A 24,413-nucleotide genomic window follows, 5' to 3' on the forward strand; every position below is an offset into this window, starting at 1 on the left:
ACATTTGAATGATGTGAAAATAAAAAATCTCATACTATGAACTGCAAATAGATTTGTGATCTAATTATTTACTAGTAGTTTTAATGAGAATGTATTTGATTTGAAGACATCCGTGTTGTCAAATACATCTCAATCATATTTTTCCAAATCGTATACTGGCAACATGACAACATCTCACCATATGCCATTTACTGTAACCTCCAGCATCAATCTTCAATCCTTTTCTTCTTTATTTTTGTATGTTTTAATGCTTTCCTTGTGTAAAAAAGATATGTGCTCTCTCTCTCTCTCTCTCTCTCTCTCTCTCTCTCTCTCTCTCTCTCTCTCTCTCTCTCTCTCTCTCTCTCTCTCTCTCTCTCTCTCTCTCAAAAAAAAAAAATTCAGTCCCCAGAATTTACAGTGTGTGTCGCATTGCTAATTTGTTGCACATATAACTACACACGTTGTCATGGTAACTATTTTGCAGGCATCCCACGAAAGAAAAAGCATGGATGATGCTGCATAATTGTGAATGAACAATATGAAGGAGTGGGGGGGACATGTTGTGGCAGGACTTGTGTTTTGTATTCCTGCTGTTACACAGTTCATGTTCACAAAAAAAAAAGGGTACAATGTTTGCTACATTTTTGCCGTGAGCTACATACACAGGGTAAAAATTACATTTGTATCAAATTATTGTGCGCTTTCCCTTTAAGTGATCCCACTGGGTTGGTCTCGTCTGAGAGCTAAATGACGAATCATACTATGGCGAAGGATTAATTCATGAATATAAATGTAGTCGTACTGGCATTCCCAGTAATCGTCTAGTCACGTAGCCTAGTTAATATTTATAAGGCAACCCTTCACCATATTTGGAATAAATAATTCAGAAACTGGCGAACGCCCACTTGCCAATGGCTGCCCTTCAGCCAATCAGTGAGGGTTGTTGGGCGAACGTCGCGGTACGTATTTAATATTCATGAGCTAAGCAATCCCATAGTAGGATGCGTGAATACGGTGGGCTTTAATTAAATTAGAGTCGGTGAGCTGGGATAGGCTGGGAGTTCACTCGGTCCAGACTGCAGGAAATCCGACGTGGACTGTAAACCCGCAGAAACGGATAGACAAACAAGCGAATGACTATAAATCCATGCGGAAAACTTTATCAGATTTTCTGCTGTGGCTCTGAACGTTATTGTGTATCTGTTTTTAGTCTGAGAGTGTTACAACATGCCACGGCGGACTGTACTAGAAGTAACTGTTCAAGATGTGCAAAAGAGAAGAAACCCCAACAAACACTATGTAAGTTGACATCTCTAAAGACTTTTAACGAACTTTTCCTAATGTTTTTTCTCCTAATGAAAGTGTTCAGGGATGTATTTTGAGAATGTTTCGCTGGTTGGTCTGAACAAAGAGGCTGGAGATGTGATCAGCAGGATCAAGTTACACATCAGCACAACATGCTCAAAGAGTTGATATTATACATGAAATCTCTTTATTTCAGTTCAACTGTTGCAGAGTATTAAACTCTTCAAGTGTTAGGTAAAGTCTCCTGACAGCTGTGGGTAATAAGGCATCTATTCTGCAGTAATAGGGTCAATCCAGATGTTTTCACATCGGTATAAATATAACAAAGACATTTATGAGTCTATTAGCTTAGACTGTATCTGTTTATATAGGTTTATATATACATACAAATGTATGTGTATATATATATATATATATATATATATATATGTGTGTGTGTGTGTGTGTGTGTGTGTGTGTGTGTGTGTGTGTGTAAAACTTGCCCTGTTCACCACACCCTTAAAGTTCTGAACACCCCCTAACCTCCTGCTATTGAATGCTGCCATAGGTTAAGCTTTTCCAGTCCAACAAAGCCAAAGTTTTGTGTATTTTAATTAATCTTTTGCAGATTAAGTTGCTATTATGTTTTGCTATTTGTGTTTTTACTCTTTTGCCTGAAGCAGCTAGCTCATTACCGCTCAGATGACAAAATAAAAGCAACTCACTTGACACATCATTTAAAAGCTTACTTACAATGCATGTAGGGACTCTGAGCAACTCTGTAAGCTCTATAGCTCAAGGTTATCAGTTTGATTTACCATATTGCTATTTTCCCCAGATTTAGACCCTTTCTGTTTCTGTGCTTTGATACAGGGGGGAATTTCACTTAATTTGTCGAATTGTCCTAGTCATATTTCACTCCAAAATATCATAAGAAAGAAAGAAAGTAATGTAGAAAAAAATGTATTTCAATTGTTCAAATTGTTCAATTGTAATATTTCACTTGTTAAGATTTATACATTATGGTTTTATTTGTTGAATTTAATTTATTTTATGCTAAAAACATGAAACATTGCATTACAGTTAGTTGTTTTTTATATTACAGTAAAATGACTTTGACAATAATGAGTAGCTAATTAGAATTCCATATTGTGAATATTAAGAATACATTATGTTCTTTTTAATGTGATATTTGACCTCGACATGTTTTCAAAATTTGTATGTACATATGTGTAAATATTTAGACAATGTAGAAAAAAAAACTGTTTAATTCATATAAAATGAACAGTAAAATAGAGAAAATAGCCTAATTGTTTAAACTGAATTAAATATATTTTTTAACAATTAGCTTGTTTACTATGAATTTATTTATATGATTTGCAGGCCCTAAGCTGTCAAACATTTTAAACCCATTTTATCCATCCATTCTGATAAATTTGTCTTGATTCAATCTTAGTCCAGAGTAAGCCGTAGTGTCACGCGAAAATAAAATCTATAACAGAAAAAAAAATGTAATCGGTGTGATGAAAGAGTGGTGGCAGTGACAGTGCGTTGCGCTGACCATAGATAATCATGTCAAGGACAGTATTAGCTAGTAAAATGAACATTTAACAACTATTTATGAACACTAGACCTAAAATTCCAACATAATATTAATCCAATTATTACCGCTCTACTCTGTAATGCATGTTTTAATATGTCGGAAGGAAAACTTATTTCGCCATCTGTTGTCAAAAAGAATCATGTTTGTCCTAAATAAATAAGGGATAAAACCTATCACTATACTAGGGATTCAAGAAATGGGGAAATCAAAAGCAGAGGCAGGGAAATCCCACTACTTCCCTGGCAAACCACATCCCGCATGTATGCATTTGATTTGACTGTCATTTTTATTCGTTACAGTACATTTTAAAGGGTTAGTTCACCCAAAAATGACTCACCCTCAAGCCATCCTAGGTGTATATGACTTTCTTCATTCAGCCGAACACAATCGGAGTTATATTAAAAAAAAATATCCTGGCTCTTCCAAGCTTTAAAATGGGAGTGAATGGTACCTTAGATTTTAAAGCCCAAAAAAGTGCATCCATCCATCATACAATAATCCATTCGAGCGGTTAATAAAGTCCTTCTGAAGCGAAGCCATGCATTTGTGTAAGAAAAATATCCATATTTATAACTTTATAAACCATAATCACTAGCTTCCGGTAACGGCCGTACGCGAGTCGAGTTCCTGCGGAAGAGTGACCTCTGACTTAAGTATTTTACATAACTCTGAATGTGTTTGACTGAATGAAGAAAGTCATATACACCTAGGAAGGCTTGAGGGTGAGTAAATTATGGAACACTTTTCATTTTTGGGTGAAATAACCATTTAAGTCTATATTTTTTCAGTATATGTGTTCCCTGAGAATCAAACCCATGACCTTGATTTGATAGCGGCATGTTGTACCAGTCGAGCTCCAGGAACACAAGTTGGTATTTCATCCAAAGAAAAGTTAGACATAATAAAGTTATTTTAGTCTTACATTTTACATTTAGCAGACGCTTTTATCAAAAGTGGCTTACAAATGAGAACAATGAAAGCAATTAAACTAACCAAAGGGTAACAATATATAGGCCAAGTGATGTGAGAAGTCCCAGTTAGTCTAGCACAGTTCACAAAGCAAGGTTTTTTATTTAATAAATAGAATATAAAGTGTTAGTATTAATGTGTCACTCTTAATTTCAGTTCTGTTTTTGTGTTACTGCAATTTCCAGTTTGTATGAGTCAATCATTTTATAAATAATGGAGCAGCAGGTTTTACGTCATTCAGAACAAAACACCACATGAACCACATGAACAGCTGCCCCTTGTGCAAACTGATGGCATCCTCATAGCGTTTCTCTGAACAGCATGATCTAGGAAGCCAGGATCGAAATGTGATCCAGGTTTCAGTGTTGTGAAGAGCCACTATAGACGTCCTTTACCCTGAGAAAACCCCTAGCTTGTGTTGCTCGTGTAAGAAAGCAAGTCGATTACTATAAACATCACTAATAGCCTGCGGCACACTCTCTATAAAACACTGTATCGAGTTACTGATACTGATCAATAAAGGACCCATGATTTGAGATGTGTGGGAAATCAGCATTATTATAAATAATAAAGCATTTCTATATTGGTCAAAGAAGCCGGTCATTGGTGAAGGCAGGCCCTCTCTGGAGAGATGTGATCAGGAGGATCAGCACAACACGCTCAAAGAGTTGATATTTTACTCTTTATTTCTGTTTTACTGACGTAGAGTATTACACACTTAGGCCTGGTTTCACAGACAGGGCTCAGATTAAGCCAGGATTAATTAGGACATTTAAGTAGCTTTTATAAACATGCCTTGGAAAAAAAACAATGACAGAAAACAATGGCACTGACATATTTGAATATATATCAGTGCAAGCTGCTTTCAGTTAAATACACTTACATACATTTTAGTCTGGGACTATTCTTAAGCCTTGTCTGTGAAAGCGGGAGTTAAAGTGTCAGGTAGAGGTTGACCAATTTCAGATTTTACGAAACCGAGAACTAAATTAGGCTGTACCTGCTGATAACCGATTAATTAACAGACCGTTAACACTCAAAGTAAAATAGTGTTGCACTTAACTACAAAAATAAACGGTATTGACTGAATCTTGAAAATAGTGCACGTTTAAATAAAAATATAAATATGAATATATATTAAATATGTTTAAAAATTGAAAGATATCCAAACTGAACCAAAAAGTAATACCCCTAAGAACATAAATAATAATAGATACATCCAAAATGAATGAAAAAACAGTAACATTTAACAGGTCCTGTTATGCAATATATAATATAATCACCAGCATAACAAGAATAGAAATGTATAGTGAGAGATTTAAAAGTCATTACTTTTACAATACTTGGAACATCATTTCAAATTTTGATGCGCAAGATCAGATATTTTTCCATGAATCCGTTTTTTAATGCACTCAAATCTTAATGTATGTAAAATCTATTTTGACATTATATTTTTGTTCCGTCCATTGATTGGTATTTCAATCATTGTAGTTTTGAGAGTGAATCCTGCATTTGCATGTGGATGTCACTCCGGAAAGCGTGACGTGGCCGTTGGTCCTCTTAGCAGCATCAAAAACAAAACTTTTATTCAAATTCTGAATGGATTATTAAGCTCGCAAAGAGCACTCCATTTTATAATCACTTAAAAGCTGTAATATATCTAAGTTTATTGCTGAAAGATTGAAAGATTATATGTATTTCACTTATCTTTAAACTGTGTCTATGAAGAACAAAGGAACAGCATTCCTCAGGAACTTCTTGTGGATTGCAGGATCTCCATTGGGAGGAGGTCCTACAGTATTTATTGTTTGTAGCCCTCTAGTCTTCAGGTATTAATCCTGTCCCACAGATTGAAATCTGGGAGAAGTTAAGATTCTTGGAAGGGTTAAGATTCCTGAAGTCCGACACGCTAACATCGCCGCTGAAGAACTGTGCGACATTACTACCTTCAAAATCTGGTCAAGCTTACTTATTTTATGTATTAGAGACACTTTTCATCTCGCAATTCAGAATTGCGTGATATAAACTCGCAATTGTGAGTTATAAAGTCGGAATTGTGAGATAAAAAGTTGCAATTACCTTTTTTATTTTATTTTGATTCTGTGGTGGTAACAATCTTCCATAGCCTCAACTCTGATTCTGTTCATTAGAACAGACTTTAATTGTATTGGGTCCCTCTGCTGTTTGTTGTTGACTCATTTTTAGGGATGAGAGAGAGAGGAGTTATTTGGAAAACTTATTTAAATTGCATGTCTTTGTGGTTTTCTTTGAACTATAAAAAAGTCATGCTGCCCAAGTTGGGGATTTCAATGTTTTACCTTTTTCAATGTCAAACTTTGGTGAATATTTATCCCCGCATTGATTTTGCTGCACTTTAGACATGAATGATCATTCCTGGAATCATACAGCTTATTTAGAGGTGTCCTGTTCCTTTGGATATATGCTTTTATGATATATATATAATTGTATGATATATATATGCTGATGGATGATGAACAGAAACAAAATGATGAACAAAAAGTTAGCCTTACAGTGAAGGAACAACCCGAACCATACTGCACTCTAAAATATTACATGACATGAATAGGGGTATAACAGATCACTCATAAATGATCCTTGAGCCGTACAGGGGTGCGTTTCCCAAAAGCATTGTTAGCCAACTATGTTCTCAAGTTCCGTCGTTATCCGCATAGTTCAACGAGTCGGTGTTTCCCGAAACCATCGTTCTAACAAACATTCGCAAACAGCATGACAAAGTTGTGTGTTTGGAACGACAGCTCTCCACCTGTGGGTAGAAGCATAGTTTCAAGTTTGCATGACATGTGGACTTAATAAATCCTTATCTTGAGCAAAATAAGCAAGTAGACATTCAGCACAACCTGCGTCTTTTATTTAGAATTCATACAAATGTCATTTACGTCTTTTAGTTTGTCAAGAGATTTAAAGCACCGTTTTTGAAGAGTGTGCGTGTGTGAACGAGCTCTAGTGTGTAAGAACGAGTCTATGATTGAATCTGGAAATAAAGAGTAAAAATGAGAAATAGTCCTCAGATGTCATGTCCGTAATTTATAGCAAAACATCTAGCGTTAATTCGATCCTAAACAGATTCATTAAAAGAAGTTATTAATCCACCACGTGCGTGACGTCATAAACCAACGTGATTGAACGACCACTTTGAGAAAATACAGTTTCGAGAAACAGTCGTGACTAGCTAGTTGATTTCTTCAACAATACATCGTACTATGGTAGTTAAGCAGCGAGTTACGTCGTTGTTCGGGAAACGCACCCCAGTTCGGGTCGCATGTGAGTTGCGAAGTTGAACCATTATCGTGGAAGTATTTTATGTCTGAAGTGAACGTAAGCGGTTGAGAAAGAAATGGGATGTGAATCATCATTGCATTAGCTCTTAAAGAGACAGCAGCCTAATAAACCTGCTGCCGTCTGTGTCATTAATGTTAATCAAACAACAGCAGCTATCAATAAAGAAGACCTTAGCAAGCTCATAACCACACCCTGCAACCACCCATTACACAGAAACTGCATCCAAAAATCACATTTTTACACCATTGCTGTTGTTTTTTATACAGTAATCACACTGTATGTTTAACTGAAGAAGTCTCTCACTTTCATATTATAATGTATTGCTGCCCACGAACACCCACTCTTAGCAAGCTGTTATTTAATGATGAGCTTCTAGGTGGGGACCGGGGGTTGCATTAAAGTCCAACTAAAAATAAAAATTCAGTCATGATGTTGTTTTGAAACCAAATGACTTTCTTCTGTGCAACACAAAAGAAGAGATAATAAAGAATTGCACTGGTTGCTGTTTTCTATGCAATTGCTGTTTTCTCTGCAGTGTTGATGAAGAGACTGCGGCTCAAAAAGCTTCAAAAGGATTACAAAAATACCATGAAAGTATAATTAAAGTGAAAGTGTCTTCTGTCTTTTGGAGCCAAACTATCTTTGAATGAGGAATAAATCAAAATTCAGTCATTATTCAATGATAATGTTTTCCTCCAGTTGGCTGTCCTCCACTGCAACCAAATCAAATCAGTGGGTGAATTAGTCTGATTCATGAACAAATCGTTTAGATTTGGGTCACACCAAAGACAAATTCAGTGTGTGATGGCTTAGTTTTAGTCAAAGCTGTCATATGGCTTTGATTGAATGTAGTGCACAGGTCATTAGAGACACTTGTAGGATGTATGTATGGTGCTTCTGCATCTTTTTAAAGCTTGTAAGCTCCCCATTCATCAAAGTTGCATGAAAAAGAGCGCAAAGTACTGGTTACTTGTACTGGTTTGGGACTATGAGGGTGAAAAAAATTTAAGTAAACAGAATTTCCATTGTTTGGTAAACTGTAAATGTGGGTTAACTCTCATTTTCTTTCCTTTTTTTTCTGTAGGTTTACATTATCAAAGTGGCTTGGTCTGATGGCAGCACTGAGAACATTTTCAGGCGCTACAGTAAATTCTTCGACCTTCAGGTGAGTTGTGAACTAGTACTGGTACTAGTTAGGCCTACAGTATACTAATGTGATCATAAAAATGTGAATGAAAATATAATGAATCCAAATATTAGCATCCTTTTTGCTAACATTAAGAATAATGGAAAACTTAAGCAGTGTGGCTGTTCTTTGTCAAGGAACCTTGATGAAGTGATGCCAAACCTTAAGTTTGATGTCATGTGCAGATCTAAAAGCTTAGTAGTTGGAGAGATCAACATGGATTTCACTGATGGTCACTAAATTGCTGACGTTTATGTGGCAGGAATTCAGTGGTGCAACAGGAAAAACCATCATATTCATGACTCTGTTTAAGAGAAGTGTGTAGAAACTTACTTAAGATCTAAGTTAATTTGAGTATGCTTCTGTGACAAGAGCGGTGAACTGGATTTTGGCCTGTTGGTGGAAGTCTGCACTTTCCAATATGGCGGTGTCAGCATTTAAATCGTTTTCCTTTTGTTTGTTTGTTTTTTCGCTCCAAAGAAACTGCAGCTGGTTGTTTGGATGTTGGTCATACGGTTCTTAGTCAGATTGGCCACATTTAGATCTTGACAGGCTACGTACCAGTTTTCCAGACATCATCAAAATTAAAGTTAACTAAATTGTGATTGAAATATTTTACTTTTGTACAGTAGAATGTACTTCTCAAAGTAATAATAGCCTAGTCATATTAATAATACAATTATTACTTAAATAATAACTTTATTTTTAAGAAATATCACACAATATTTTTAATATATGAAATATTTTTCATATTTTAATTGTAACAGTAAACCTCAGTTGTGCTGCACTTTGCAAAACAAAAAAAAAGTAAAAAAATGTAAAAGATAAATTAAATTGTTAATGTTTTGTGCCTACGTTTGATTACCACTGTTTTTGATAATATAGAATCCAGGAAAAAATACAACAGACAACACAGAATGTCTGGAAAAAAGCTTCATGGGGCCTTGGCATATAATAATTGGCACACTGAATGTTTTGATTCATAAGGAACTTCATGAGTTGTGCAATGATATCTCGTCCCGATCACATTGACCTCTTAGTCATCTAATTTATTTCCTTTAAGACTGGTCATAAAAAAAAAAAGTCTATTACATAAAAACTATTTTGAAAAAAAAAAAAAAAGATTCCTTACTCCTTGGCTAACTGCTAGTTTTTAAGAAAGTCTTAAAGGGGTGGTTGTTTATCTTTTTTAACTTTAGTTAGTGTGTAATGTTGCTGTTTGAGCATAAACAACATCTGCAAAAGTTACAAAGCTCACAGTTCAAAGCAAAGGAAGATATTTGCTTTTAAATAAATCGTTTTTTAAGGACTACAACAAACGTCTGGTAGGGACTACACAACATTCCTCCCGGGTTTATGTAAAAATTTACATAAACCCCTCCCCCGGGAACGTGATTTATAAATTATCATGACAGAATATGCTAATCAATGACTAGAAAATAACTACACATAAATTAATCAATATTCATACACATAAATACATAAATTCATCAACTAACCATTCAGAAATGTTGCATTTTACATGTTGTCAATTCTTCTTGAGTCTCTCCATTATTGTCTGACTCCGGTTTGAACATAAACATTGACATTTTCAGTGCATGTCTGTGTGAGGTAAAAGGACACAAGCTGTTGTAGCTCCGCCCCCTGTGCTGGGAGCAGCAGCTCATTTGCATTTAAAGGGACAGACACAAAAACGGTGCGTTTTTGCTCACCGTCAAAAAGTGAAAATTTTAACATGCTATATAAAAATATCTGTGGGATATTTTGAGCTAAAACTTCACATACACACTCTGGGGACATCAACGACTTATTTTACATGAAAAGGGCATTATACAACCCCTGTAACAAAGAGGTTAAGTTTAAGGTTCAAAGACTGCACATGAATAATAAACTATATTAATACTAAAATACTGTAGCTCAGATTAAATAAAAAAGAAAAAAAAGATTGTCTTTTTTGAAATGACATTGAATTGACATTGGATCTTCATTAGGAGGCTTTTCTGAGCAATTATCTATTTATAAATTGTGAATAATTTAGTTATTTAATCATAACTTTTTGTAAGTTATTCAGTTTACATATAATAATATAAGCCCTAATAATTATGAATGTAAAATCAAGATCATTGAGTATGCTTAATGTAAGTGAGTCGTTCTTGAGAATGAGATCACCAGTTTAATGCCTAATATAAATTACACACAGATCTAAGCACTAAACTTTAAGGCTTGCGAGAGAACAAATTTTATCTGAACTTCTTGTTTGCTGGTGTACATCTGTGCTGACTCTTCTTCTCTCAAATTATAGGAGCCAAAAACTTGTAAACAATTTATAACGGAAACCCACTATTATTAGAAGCACTTAGCACAACTGAAGCTATTCACTAAATTTGGACAATTGGTCAGAAATCCCCTCTGCGAGGTGTGCCACAGCTTCCTGAAAATGTTACAGGATATTTTCTCTGATGGGCAATTCCACAGAAATGTGACCCATACCATGGAAAAATCTGTTTTTTAGCAAATGAACAAAACCCCTTCAAATAATTCATAGGTCTGAAAATGTTAACTGTAGCGCTATAATCAATTATTTTTTATATATTGTAATATTATAATCATTTATTGACCACAAGTGGTGTGCATCAATATTAATAGATTTCCATACAGCCACGTTTTCATAAGTAAAATTTATAAAAAAGCTAAGTTAAAGGAAGTTCCCTTTCGAGGGAACTCAACACCACGTCAAATTGACGCTATGGGAACGCCTCTGCGTGGGTCAGTGTCTGAAGCGTGTGTGCCAACACAGCAATGAAATTGACCTTGAAATAGTCAGGTTACGAATGGTAAGCAAGTCAGTGAGACTATAAATAAACGTTCAAACATGTGACATCATCTTCTTCGTCTTTAGGAAGCCACATTGTTAGATGTGTGTGTGTCATTGTTTGTCCTTAGATTCCATTGGTTAGGAGTTCTCATGGCAAGCAAAGCATTTAAAAGATATGTGCCTCCTTGCACACGCTTTCTGACAGACAATGATACACACTATTTGTGTTTGGGACACAACCTTTGTTTGGGAGCGCTGCATGCCAGGGCATCTCTTGAGAGAGGTGGCTGCCCACATTGTGATTGTTTTACCCTAAAAAAAAAACTCTGCTCTTGCCGGGATTTCTTTGATGATGATGGAAGCCTGGCATCTGCGCCCCACGGTTCAGGTCCTTCAGCTGCTCGGAGATTAAAATCTTGGTGATCTAAGTTCTGAGAGATCTGAGATTCCCCTTTCTCAGTCTTCACCCGCTAACTCAGGAGTTCTCAGGGCAGACTTGGAAGCCCGCTCTGTGGCTTCTTCCGGTCTGCCTGAGAACATAATAATGGCCCGATCTGACTTCGAGGAGTCTAATGTGTTTGAAGTTGAGGTGGAAACAATTCCTTCTTTAGCCCTAAGTGCCACCAAATGGACTGCCCGCGTTATTGGCGTTCTATGGATGAACCTTTCGGGGATCAAGCAGAGAGATAAAATGACTCTTCTTGGTTTTGCCATTTGGCCTCTTTGGCACTGCAGTTGAGAGTAGTTGAGAGGTTCAGAGAGACAAAGGTTCAGTTGGCTGCATTTACTATGTATATTCCCGCCATGGCTCTGAACCTTCGGCCCCAAAAAAGCCTCCGGACCCCAACCAAGCACCGGAGTTTGGAGAGATGGGTCAGAAGGCTAGCGTGGCTGCCAACACCTGCCTCTGAGGAGTCGATCGTTGAACCGGCGTGCCTGCAGGAGGTCCAGGAGGGATCTGAGATAGGTCTTAGATATAAAGAGATGGACCTCATCTTGAGATGTTTCCTGGCCCCCATTGGGCTCGAGATGACAACTGGACGTAGACATAGCTTGTTGCAGCATTTTTTCAGTGCAGGAAAAAATGTGTATTTATAAGCAGAGAGATGGGAGAATCCTCAGTTTGCTTTTTGACTGCCCCCTCAGCACTCTGCATGAGGAGAGAGTGTATACTTCCTTGTTGTACTCCTTTTCGGAGTGGCGACAGAGTTAAGATAATCGATTGAGAACCTGGAGTTAGTAGCGGTATAGTAGCCTGCCCTCTTCCAGTTGGGAGATGTAGGCAGCTGCGACCCCATGGTTTAATCATGTTAGTCGTTTTTTTATTTCTTTTGTTGCCTCCCTGGTTCGGAAAGGAGTATGTGCTCCATGCATGGCGATGAAGTCAGAAGTGGTTCTAGCTGATCCTGGTGGTGGTAGCAGTGCAGTGGCTGAGGATGAGGATGGTAGAGCTATAAGTAACCTGTCCTCTTCCATGTAATCTGTTGGCAGATGTATGCATAGCTGAGGCCTCCCTAGCTCCCGACAAAGTAAGTTCCAGCACTGGAGCTTGAAGTGAGAGTATTAATGTAGAAGCATCAATTTATATGCCCTTCCTCAGAGCTCGCAAGGTACTGAGTAGACAAATAAGTACAAGGCCACACGGCCGGTCGTTTGGGGGTCGGAGGTACGAGCCTTTAAGATGACGCCCCAGTGAAGGGCGATGGATAAGTAGAGAAGGCTGCTCTTCTTGTTGCCCCTTCCACAGGTCTAGCTCAGAGGTGATCGTGCAGACTGGGTTCGGCTTGGTTGCAAGAATACCTGCCCGCTTCCATTGAAGTTGTTAGAGATGCACCAATATGAACATTTTGGCCGAAACCAATAACCGATAATTTTTTATATTTCAAAGCCAATAGCCGATATATTGACTGATAAATCAAAATCCAAATTTGTATATAATTTTTGAGATCCTGGTTTAAAAAAACAAAAGTCACCATTAAAAGCCATGTCCCAGGCACACAATTATAATGATGTTCTCATTATAATTTTATGTAGCCTATATGTCAGACTCGCATGTTGCACGTATTTTCGTTTTTGAAGTGATTCAAATCATATTTAAAGCAATTCAAAACCATCATGTTGAACAGTGCGCATCTGAAGTGTCTCAGCTGAAAGAAATAATCCATTATGTATTGGCTTTAATATATCGGGCAAATTTTCTTATTGGGCCGATAACGGTAACCCTAAAAAAGAACATAAATCACCCGATACTGATATGGTGGCCGATATATTGTGTATCCCTAGAAGTTGTTGGTGGTCGAGTTCCACTTCCTCTGCTACCCTCTTCGGCATCGTGATAAGGCCGAAGGTGAGAGCAGGAACAGCGGTAGAGTTAGAGGTGTTACAGTTTGTGCTTAGTCTGAGGACAGTAGCAACCTGCACTTTTTGTATTGAAGTTGTTGACGGGCGTGATTTTGGTGTTGCTTCCTCTTGGTTTAGCGGTAGAGTTAGATGTGTTTATCTATGTAAGGATGGGAACTCTTGCCCTCATCTATTAATGCGTTGCCCCATCGTAATGAAGAAAAGGGGACTATCCTCTCCTTCCTGGCTTGGTCTTAGAATGTGCGTATTCACATCCTTTGGGCAGGCATTTGGCAGTATGGTGGCATTGGTATTGACGTCCCAATAGCATCAATCTGATGCAGTATTGAGTTCCCTTGAAAGAGAAGGTCTTAGGGTTATGGATGTAACCCCGGTTCCCTGAGAAAGGGAATGATACCATAATGCCATACAATCTTTGTGGTAATCAGTATTATACTAAAATGCAATAGATCGAGCTAAACTTCTACTGAACCCAGCATATTCAAGGTTAAGTTTGATGGTGTTCCTTCTTTATTTTAAATGTCTATAACCATGTGTTATGGACAAGACACTTACAGTCACTTCATATCAAATCGCATGGTTATGATGAAGTGGAGAAATAACAAAAAAAAACAATGCTCAATTGTTTACCAAGATGATTCATGTAAATAGCTAACCACTGAAATAAATAATAATAAATTCAACTTGAAATAAAATAATTTGTTGTGATCATTTTGACACAGATTGTGATTAGAAATGCAATATAATAATATAGTTAACCATCCTATCTTTAGTACTGCATTTAAACAAGTGGTGTTTTGGTGTTTGAATGTAAACAAATAGTTGTCATTCACTGCCATCGGCTGACTCCTGTTTATTCGTTCTTTGTTGTCTCTATCATATGACGAATTTGACTGCTTTGGTGACTATTTCCTCAACTTTCCCTCCATTTCTCTCACTCTTTGCTGCTTGTCTTTCTTCCATGAAGAAGCATGAGTTGTTGAGTTGTTGCCCACCCTCAAAAAGTGACAACTTTAACATGCTATATAAAAATATCTGTGGGGTATTTCGAGGTAAAACTTCACATACACACTTGGGGACATCAGAGACTTATTTTACATCTTGTGAAAAGTGCATTATACCACCCCTTTAAAATTAAACAACACATCAAAATAAGTGCATTTTAAAGCATGACAAAGGATTATGTTTTAAAAGGTTCTCTAAAGTAAAAATTTAATTTGACATTACAAAGTGCTGTTTTTAAAAGTGTACTTAAGTGTGTTAAGAAACGTAGACTCACTTTATTTTACAGTGTCCTTGTTACACGTTGCATGTTCTTACTATTGAAATAACAACTTTTTCTCTACTTACTTATTACTTACTTACTACTTAAATAACAACATATAGGGTAACAACATTCTTAATTATTTCTTTCCCCACATTTTAGAATTATAATATAAATATTACGAAATGCCACAAATAGAGGTAGGGTTATCATGTTGTGAACAAAAAGTTCAACCAAACTCAAAACTATAGTATATTTAAGCTGCGAATTTATAGGTTACAGCTCTGCAGAATCTGGACACCATTTCAACCAACCAGTTTTGTAAAGAGATTTGTGTGTGTAGACACATTTTATATTTGCCCTCAAAACTCATTTTAAAGCATTTCAAGTTTTGGAGATCATGATAAACATAAATTCCTCTGTATGTCAGCAACTTACTTGTCCAAACAGCTCAAGTTTTGCTGAACACTAGCTCAGGCGTGGCTCTCAGACATATGGATGTGATTAGCATATGTGAACTCCAGAGAGACGCATGTCTGCTCTTCACATCAGTTAGATGCCTGTCCTGTGAGAAGGGGTTTTCTCTTTGTTCAGCTGAGGAAGAACTGATTGTATGGATTTATCATAAAGGAATTTCAATTCCTCCTATAAACAACATTTACTGGAGTCATGTTCTTGGCAGCTTTTACTTGTTCTCTTCTCAGTTCCTCACATCCACTGCTGTTACTCTGAGGGGCTGATTTACTGTCTTTTATTGAAAACACTGGGTCTCATTCACTAATAATTATGCAAATGATTCATATTTATATGCATAGGACTTTTCACAAAAATAAATTAGCCTAATTCACAAAACGTACGTGATTTTGTTCTTAACCTGGTTCTAATGTTAATGAATTTGGAGTATTCTAAATGAGCAAGGTTATTAATTTGCATATAACATGTCCAAACCATTTTCAGATAAGGGTTTTATGCACAGCCGTTCATCACTCTCAGCAAACAGAGGATGCTTTCTAAAGAAGCTCTTTTGCTTGAGAGAATCTCAAAGAATCTCGAGCAATGCCCCGGTAAACACCCTTTATACAGACCCAGATTACAGACCTCTGACACCAATTGTACATACATGTAGAGAAACGTCGCATCTCAAGCTGTAATGCACCTTCTGTTACTCTTTTCTTGTGTGTCTGTAAGGCCACCCTGAGTTTGTAATTTCTGTTTTCCCTGGAAATTTATATTACATTTTAGTATGGAAGTTGTTGATGAATCATGATTTGTTCGTGGAAATGTGCAAGGTTAGTGAATAAAATATTATTACTAGTAGTTGTGTCATTATTTTCCCACTCTCTTGTCGTTCCAAACCTGTATGACTTTCCTTCTTTTGTTGACCATGACATTAGTTCTTTTGTAGAATGCAGACACTGTTTATTTCCACAAAAAAGATGAGAGGAATGGAATGAACGTGTCAAAAATACTCATAAATTTAAACCAAGGTTAACTGAAAACTCTTTGCGGTAGTTGTAAAATTTTATTTGCACTTCCACGTACAATGTGAATGAACCAGTGACTTATGGAATCGTTGACATAAAACGTGGCTTGATGCGTCTCAACTCAGCATATTTTGAAGTCACAAAAGGGAATGATATTTGAAATGTACAGGGGTATACAGAAGGTGTACTCAGTTATTTATTTGCAAAAGAAAAAAAAGTTTTATACATAAATTCATTCAAATTATGTACACTCACATGAGATGAAGAATTCAGACATACAGTATCAGTCTTCTAGAAGAAGCTGTTTTCCTCTTCATGTAGATATGATGCATTAACTTTGTTAGTACTCACTATTGGTGTGCCGTATCAGGATTTTTGATCGTGAACGATGTCTCCTCGATCTGCTTTTGAAGAAATATCTTAGTATCGTGCTACAGTGCATTCTTTCAGTTGCAGTTCTGGCAGTTCTTTTATTAAAAACTGTTTAAATATGTCATTTTGGTGATGAAAGATGAGTTTTAAGGGATACAATTATTGACTACAGGGGGACTTTAAAGGGGTGGTATAATGCCCTTTTCACAAGATGTAAAATATGTCGCTATTGGCTATCTTTAAAAAGGGGAGGGGCTAATTGATATGCCCCGCCCTGTCTTCCTGTTTCTGTGGAAATTATGTTAACATATTGAATAATGTTGCATGTTTCATGGCACTTCGATGGGCCTTTAATATTAATCAAAAAACAAATGACAAAGACAAAATCACTTACTGCTCTTCACTGAATAACTCCATTAGCTTTAATAAGAATCAGTGTATGTAGAATTTATACAGTGAAGTCTATGTAGTGTTTTATTTTTACGTTTGTTTATTCAATTTCTTACTTGAATACAAATGAATTTCATTTGTAGATTATATTGTATTTGTAATGTGCATCTTTTTTCTTATTTTTAATAACAAGGATAAAATAATAAAATATAGATTTTCATCTTCGCTCGCCCCTACTTTGGCCTAAATGGTCTGTCACTCTTTTTTCTTTTATATTTTGTTAACTTGTAAGGCTATATTTTTAAAATAGGGAAATTAGTTTGGCTGTACGTCTCAGTCACTTGCAAAATAGTAAAACCATCATGAACAAATCATTGTAAAATTGTGAATCTTGATTTTCCTGAAAAAAAAAAAAATCGTGATATTTTTGCCATATCGCCCACCCCTACTACTTACTACTCAAGCATAAACATAAATGTATATCTAAAAAGAACAAGCAAACTATACAGTATACTATATACAGACACAATACTAAAGACAACATGTCTGTCACAATGTAGTATAAACACTTATATGTAAAAGTGGCTACTTTAATGTTCATATCAAATATAGTTTCGATTTGTTTTACAATCTTTGTAACATTACATCATTTCCATACTTCTATTTGTTTTATTGAATTTACTGTTTTTCTAAAATGTTGAAAATAGTATTGAAGTAGGAGTATCTGTGTCCTATTTTTTTACTGGAGGTGTAAAATTTAAAAATGTAAAATAACATTATTAAAATCGAAGCCATTTATATGACTACCAGGCCTGCTGAAGTCTAATACACTTTGTCGGAGACCACTGGTCTACGAAGTCCTTAGCATTATGAAGCTTTCAAGTTTTATTTTTGAAACAGTTATGTGGAGCTATAAAATGAAATCTCAGAAGAGGCAGACTCTGCTCTGTAATGGACCCATGCAGCTCATTTGTCTGTGCGAAAGAGGAAATAAAGAGTTTTATCAATGTGCCGTCATTCAGATGGTGCTGAGTCACAGTAGAAGACATTGTTCCTTCGCTTAATGAATTGGCCAACAACAGTAAAAGCTTTGTCTGGCAGAATGACAGCCCCTCTTTGCTTCGTCATTAGTCTCGAAAAGACACGAGTGAGAACTACGGCACTATTAATGTTTAACTTTTAAATGTGTCAGTGCACTGCATTCCTTTCGTGCTGTTTACGGAAAAAGTGTATGCTTAAAAATAGTGAAGCTTTCAATTTTCATTACATCTGTTGTTTTTATTTGTTCAGTTAGACTTACATCATGCAGTTTCCCTCAGCCATTTGCAACTCATTACACATGCTGTATAAGTCATCATTATATTTATGAGCAAAATTAATCCCACAACAAAATTATGTGATCTGAAATGCGAAACTTAGGCTCATTGGAAAAACTTGCCTCTAGATTTTTGTAACATACCTATACATACAGTTTCAGTCTTTTTCACATAAATTATGATTACAGCGGTAGATTATCGAATAAACTATTTTCATGATGTTCATTGCACAATACTGTGATATGGCCTAAAAACACTTGCACCGATATGAACATTTTGGCCGATACCAATATTTTTTTTTTTTTTAAAGCCGATAAATCTAAATCCAAAGATTTATATAATTTTGAGATTACAAAAACAAAAGTCTCATCATTAAAAGCAATGTCCCAAGCACAATTATTATGATGTTCTTATAATTTTATGAGTTATTCTATATGACAGACTTGCATTGCACATGTTGCACTATACCAGGGGTCTCCAACCTTTTTTCATTTGAGAGCTACTTTTTAAAAATGAAAGTGGCCGAGAGCTACTCATGTAATGCAATACTTAAATCTCTTAAATAATGTCTCATAACTCTAATATTAACAACTATGCAAACTGTTTTTGACCTAAAATAGTTATTGTAGGCCTATATGTGTCACAGATAAAAAAAATATTATTAATTATTGTTGATTTTATAGTGCATCATAACTAGAGATGAAATGGTATGAAAATGTAATTTCATGATTATAGTGACCAAAATGTTCATGGTTATCACAGAATCCTGTTCAAAAAGTACCAATACTACACAATAAAATCAATTCACCTCAATTCACATCAAGTTTTATGTCGAAAACCAGCAAATAACAAACAAACTTAGCATCAATATGCACTTTTTGTTTACATAAACATTAAAATAATAACATTAAAAATGATGGCCAAATTTGAAAGGAGTGTCTTGCAACATGTAGTAACATGTACAAGTTCAAATAAAGTTTTGACAAAAAAAAAAGAATGAGTCAAAAAAGATAAATTACTGACATTTACAATGCACATTAGCTTATCTTTTATTATTAATAGTAAAATTCGGTCAGATTTTCCCGTGGCGTCTGTCATTGCTATGCAACCATGCACTGCGCTCTCCACAACGACAAAGAAGTTTTAATAGCTAATGGATTTCCAACACCAAAAAACGCTTGTTGTAGCTCTGCTACTAGATTTATTTACGGAGAAGAAAAAAACACCCGTAGTGTTTGGGTGCACTCCCATCCTTCATGTTGACTCGCTGCGCCTGGAAAAAATGAGCGCGTCGCCTCAATTATTTGAAATAACGAACTTGAGCACGCAAAAGACGCGATATGTGAACGGCCCTTGGCGAGCTACCTCCAATCAGCCCACGAGCTACTGGAGCTCGCGAGCGACGTGTTGGAGACCCCTGCACTATACTGTATTTTCCTTTTTGAAGTAATTCCAATCATATTTCTAGCCATTAAAAACCATCATGTTGAACAGTGTCTCAGCTGAAGGAAATAATCCATTATTTATCGGCTTTAATATATCGGCCACATTTTCATATCAGGCTGATAACAATAACATTAAAAATGAACATATATCGGCCGATATATCGTGCATCCCTACTTTTATCATAGTGCATGATATGCAAGAAGCAACATAATTTGATTTTGCAGAAATGTCACCACAGGCACGTATTTCCATTGAGCCTGGGTTGAAGATGACAGTTATTTTTTCACTGGTTAGCTCTATGTTGGGTATTGCATTATAAGTAAATTGTTGGGCCTAGCGGATTTCAGAACTGCTGTGCTGGAAAACGTCGCTCAGCTGATGAATTCAAGCTCTGCTATAGTCATTAGTGAATGAATCTGTAAAATGCACATATGACCTACTTTAACATACTTTGGAAAGGCACAGGTGTGATTTCATTGGTCCGCAGCTGCTTTTGGACTGGAATAAGGGCCTGTTACCAAATCTCTACAGATGGGAGGAAAATGTTAATTGGTGCCAGCAAATAAAAATAACGTATAGCTGTAAGTGATCATTACAGGGTATTCTGGATGTAAGTATTAACAGAGGGAGGTGTTGGGTATAAAAATGTTCCACTATGTCAGTAGATCTATGTAGAGCACGCGGGGAGGGGGAATGACCATTTGTTGAATGGATTATAATCAGCGACGACTTGTTCTCAATATCCACTCAAATCCCTAATTGATTCATTCAAGTCCTGCCCTACATTTTTCATCTATGAACTAAAATTAGTTGTCTTTTCACATTGATGTTAAGTTTTTCTGTATTGTTTTCCAGATGGAGCTTCTGGATAAATTCCCTGTGGAAGGTGGACAGAAGGATCCAAAACGCAGAATCATTCCCTTTTTACCTGGTAAACATCATTGCAGAATGACCCTTTGCATACATTCAAGTCAAGTCATAGACTACAGAAATACACCGATCTCTATCTTATATGCTGTTTCTTGGAATCGCTTTGCTGCCGCTTCTTGCTTTCATTTAGGAAATGATGTAAACTTGTAATTTCCTTTTTCACTATGCATATGTGTGGTTATCAGCAGTGTCTGCTACAAAGTACTGATCACTTAGTGGAAACAGGGAATCTGCCAGCAGATAGCATGGCATTTGACATATTTGGTGCCACTGTGCATCTTTATATGTTTACTCTGACAATATAATCTAAATATTTCGGTAGGACTTTATTTTACACTCCTGTTCCTCATGTACATAATATGTATTTATTATAGCAATTGGGTTATAACTAGGTACTAACCCTGAACCTACACCTAAATCTAACCTTAACCCATGTTTTTACCTTATTTTACCAGTACTTTCTTGGGTAACTACACTGTAAGTACACATACTATAAAATAAAGTGTGCAGATTCCTACAATAAAAGTATACGTCAAGTTCATTTTAAGTAAACTTAAGTAAAGTTCAAGGATATTTTCCAAAATCTATGTTCTAGTAGTGTTCTTGTAAGTGAATACTTCAATACTTCTTGGGACTAAATAGGCCCATTTTTTAGTTAAAAGGTGTAACAGTAGTCTTTGAGGACACAACTAGTTTACAAGTTTTTCTTTTCCAATTTAACTTCACTGTGAGCTATACTAAAGAACTTATACGTATACTGTTCGTTTACTAGCTATATACGTCTAGTTATCTTTTAAGTTTTTGAAAGTGCACTTTGAAATATTTAACTATTTAATAGTTATTATACTGAAAGTATACTTTCTTTAATTGAACTTATCATACTTACAGTTTACTCACATTGTGAAAGAATTAGCAGCCAAATGTGTATCTGTTTTTGTTGGTTAATAACATTGTGTATAAAAAAAGTTCAGGTTCAGATCCACCCATGTGCTATTTGGCCTGGGTATACTTCATTTTCTGTGTTCTGTTTAGAGTCGCGCAAACTCTCAAAAAACTGGTGGGCCACTGTCCTGCAGAGTTTAGCTCCGACCCTAATCAAACACCTGAACAAGCTAATCAATGTCTTCAGGATTACTAGAAACAAAGACACTTGAAGGCAAGCCTGCAATCTTAGCCGGAAAAAGCATAATGCATGCTAAGGCTGCGCTTCGCAGGGAAGGAGACAAGAGGCCAATCTCTTTGAATGGAAGAGAGGCTTCACTACGCCGAATAAACCACTTTAGTGATGAAATAGCTTATCATTTAATGAATCAACAGCACATCGGCTAAAAACATTCGTTTTGAATTGATCTATTTTTAGAGTTTACACCCCCCAAAAAATGATGTTCTATAAGAGAAGTCACAGACAGTTGTGTGACAAGTATGATTTAGTTTACGGCACTTCTCAGTCATTTCTATGGTTTCCGTAAACAGTCATCAGTGATTGGTTACCAAGGCACACATGATCCCAGATTACCCTCGAATTTCCCGATAATAAGTCCATCTCTGCTAGAAAGCTCCAGGCAGGTGAGTTTTATCAGGGTTGGAGTTAAATTCTGCAGGACAGTGTTCGCCCATCCCTGGTATATAAGCCAATTAAACTTAAGTAAAATTGATTAAAGTCCCCATAAAATAGAAAAAGAAGTCTTTTGGCTTTTAGTATGAATATGTTCGTCTTATTGTTATCTATAAGCTAATGTGCTCCAAAACAATTACGAAATTCACATTTAGAAGATACAAGAATTCAAAACTTACAGTCTCTCACTTCTGTCAATATTGTAGGAAACTCAGAAGCGAAGACCATCAAAAAACTGGTGGCAGCACTAGTGGCGTTTTAATGGGGATCCCAATCAGTCGGTACGTCTGAATACGTCGAACGTGACCAAACTGAAAGGGTGGCATCTCGGCTCTAGTAGAGTTCCTCTTTAGCCGAACCCTGTTGAGTTCCTCCACACCCTTCTGCATCAGACGTGGCGGAGTGTCTGAGGCCAGGCCTAACACTCGTATGCTCTGGTGGAACCTGTGCTAGGCTGGGTCCATATGTTGTGATCCCTACGGCGATCCCATATGTGTATTCTTCCACGATACGGCTCCCTGCGGCGAGCCCGTGTTTTCCCTTGGCAGAGCCTGCTCTGCCATCACTGACCGGTTGCGTCTCCCCCCCGTTATAGGCTGGAGCCACCTCAGTGACATTCCATATGTTGTACTGCCCGGTAAATCGCCCAGTCCATATGTGTATCCTCCACATATTATCTCCCTACGGGCAGGATGTGGCTTCCGCAGCTAATCCTTTCCAACAAAAGGGCATGCTTTCCCAGTGTTAACAAGTCTGACTGAGTGGGTCTTGCGGAACAGCAGTGACTTCCCTGGCCTAAGCCCTGTACTTTCTCTGCCTCAATAATGCGGGGGGTCAGGGGGTTTTTGTCTAGGCACTGGAAGGTGGCAGCACTAGTGGCGTTTTAATGGGGATCCCAATCAGTCGGTACGTCCGAATACGTCGAATGTTACCAAACTGAAAGGGAACATCTCAGTTAAGTCCCTGAAGGAGGGAACGGAGACGTAGTCCCGTCGCCACTATTGCTGGACCACTTCTGACTCCGGGCTCCGCTCAGCTCCTCAGCGATAAAACAAGTGGTGTGTGCATCCACTTCCGTATTTATACCCGCGCTGCAGGGCGGAGTGAGGATGCAAAGCTTGCACGCCAGTATGTGCATTGGCTCGTTTTATCAATACTCGAAGATGATCAATACTCCCAATCAGTCGGTACATCTGACTACGACTCCGTTCCCTCCTTCAGGGAACGAGGGTTACATACAACCGAGACGTTCAAACCAAGGTGGGCAAATTAAAATAATAGCAGATGTCTTGTTTTAAATAAATAATAAAAACTGAGGTGAAAAAATAACTTCAGTAAGATAGTTATATAACTTGTTATATAACAATTATATTGTTATGTAATTGTTTAGTGAAATCTTCCAAATATGTTTTAATTTTGGCGCAATTTTTTCTCAATGTAGTGTTGATATGGCAACTAATAAATACGCTAAGTTTTGTCATGCTAGCATGTGTGTTACAACTAGCCCCGCGTTTGTTTGTGCCTCGTTCACCCCCACAGTACTAGCAATACTATTTTCAGCAAGTTCAGAATGTTACAGTTAATTTGTTTAGAATGAACATCTGGCTGTAATTAAGCAGGCTGGAAGGTTTGTTTGCTTGTGAATCAGACAGTCTACAAGCACCTGAATGTTGTCTTACATACCAGCTCTTTACAACCATTTAACAAGTGTCTGGGCTTACTGACACAGCACTTTGTCACCAATCTACACAGAAACTCCTGTAATTAGCTGAGCATCATGTACACACACTCAACATCCATTTGTGAGCTTTGTAAACACACTCATTGCAGTGCACCATTTAAACAATCTTTATTCTGAACCTGTCTGCCCCATGGATGATTTGGGGAAGGATAAAAAAGGTCATTTTAATTTAAAAAGCTATATAATAATAGCTTTAACTTTCTGATACTTATATTTTCCTAGTGCTTCCTAGTTCCTAGTCTGTATGAGTTTTAATTAGTTACTATGGTTTCTGATTAGTTCATCTTCGTCCCAGCTGTTCCTGTTTAGTGTCCTCCTCATTTACTATGTGTAT

The 24,413-nt window shown here is 36.8% G+C and overlaps 1 protein-coding gene across 2 annotated transcripts in view; it reads left to right on the plus strand.

The window, feature by feature from the left end:
- Positions 1–1,039: 1,039 nt before the first annotated feature.
- sh3pxd2b (SH3 and PX domains 2B) overlaps positions 1,040–24,413 on the plus strand; it is a 50,656-nt gene continuing 27,282 nt past the window's right edge. For both annotated transcript variants that reach the window (XM_081390209.1, XM_081390210.1), the window contains exons 1-3: positions 1,040–1,281; positions 8,244–8,324; positions 20,649–20,724. In XM_081390209.1, coding sequence (XP_081246335.1) covers positions 1,210–1,281; positions 8,244–8,324; positions 20,649–20,724 — 229 coding nt within the window. In that variant the 5' untranslated portion in view covers positions 1,040–1,209. The remainder of the gene's footprint in view (positions 1,282–8,243; positions 8,325–20,648; positions 20,725–24,413) is intronic.

Source organism: Scardinius erythrophthalmus (assembly GCF_964197995.2).
Source record: "Scardinius erythrophthalmus genome assembly, chromosome: 17".
Taxonomy (NCBI): Eukaryota; Metazoa; Chordata; class Actinopteri; order Cypriniformes; family Leuciscidae; genus Scardinius; species Scardinius erythrophthalmus.